Genomic DNA, 1,134 nt, shown 5'->3' on the forward strand with positions numbered 1-1,134 from the left:
GACCAGGCCCCTGCTGCCCCGCTCACCCTGGGCCGAGTCCCTTCCTCTCCGCTTCTGCCTGGTGTTTGGTGTGGTGGTCTCAACGTTTGAAGGCTTCTTAGCGTGTCAGAGCTATAGCTTAATTGCTTGGGGTTTTTTTTTTTTCCCCCTCTTCTCTTATTTTTTTTTTCCTGCTAGAGAGCATGTTTCAGCTGGGCTCAGAGTTGGAGTTACCTGACTGACATTTGCAGGGAAGGGGATGGGCAGGATTTGTACGGGGGAGGGGCAGCCTGTGACATATTGCAGTCTCAGGATTGGGATGAGAGGTGTATTTTTTTCTTTTGTGCGCTTAAAAACTACTGAAAATACGTTTTTCTTTAGTTCTCCAAATGGCTTCCTTTGGGTGGAAGAGAAAGATTGGTGAGAAAGTTTCAAAAGCTACTTCGCAGCAATTTGAAGCAGAAGCTGCTGATGACAAGGATCTGGCTGATGACGATGATGCCAACTGGGTGCATGCAGCTAAGAGAAGAAAGGAAATTCTCTTAGAAGACTGTGTAAAGAAAAGTAAGGAGCTGAAGGATGAAGGTGCAAATTTAGCCGAAAATAGGAGGTACTAATGTTATCTGACTCTTCTTAATTGACTGAATAAGTGCTAAATGATACGTTAATGCCTTCTCATACCACTAGGTAGCTTGCTAGCATTCACATGCATTCACATTTTTCCTATTTGCAAAACTGGTAATTCCTTTCATTATACCTTTACTGTCTGGTACTAAATAAGTTATTTCTTTCCGTGGTGTTGGCAGCTGTGAAATGAAGTCTGCATTTCATCTCCTTTTTGTGTGTTCATGTAACAAAAAAATGATAGAAGGTGGGAGGTAGAAACTGATTGGACCTAAAAGTTGGAAGAGTGAATAAGATACAATGAGATAACCCCAACTGTAAGTAATGCTTTAGCTACTCTGGTAGCTTTCTCCTCTTTTGTAGATGTGTCTGTTCTCTTATGAAGAGTAAGCTTATTTCCATGTGTACGGTGCCCAAGCAAATACTGCAAAGCAGCTACCACACTGTTCATCAGTCTAATGCTTTTGGAAGGTCAGGTTCAGATAGCTGCTCTGAACATTTTCTGAAAGCCAACTGAGTCTTGAGGGTTCA

At 42.4% G+C, this 1,134-nt stretch overlaps 1 protein-coding gene across 1 annotated transcript in view; it reads left to right on the forward strand.

The window, feature by feature from the left end:
• The first annotated feature begins 367 nt into the window (after positions 1-367).
• Positions 368-1,134, forward strand: part of TTC33 (tetratricopeptide repeat domain 33) — a 46,268-nt gene continuing 45,501 nt past the window's right edge. The window contains exon 1 of the mRNA XM_009894667.1: positions 368-589. Within this exon, the coding sequence (XP_009892969.1) occupies positions 369-589 (221 nt within the window). The 5' untranslated portion in view covers position 368. The remainder of the gene's footprint in view (positions 590-1,134) is intronic.

This window comes from Charadrius vociferus, unplaced genomic scaffold (assembly GCF_000708025.1).
Source record: "Charadrius vociferus isolate BGI_N301 unplaced genomic scaffold, ASM70802v2 scaffold450, whole genome shotgun sequence".
NCBI classification, from domain to species: Eukaryota; Metazoa; Chordata; class Aves; order Charadriiformes; family Charadriidae; genus Charadrius; species Charadrius vociferus.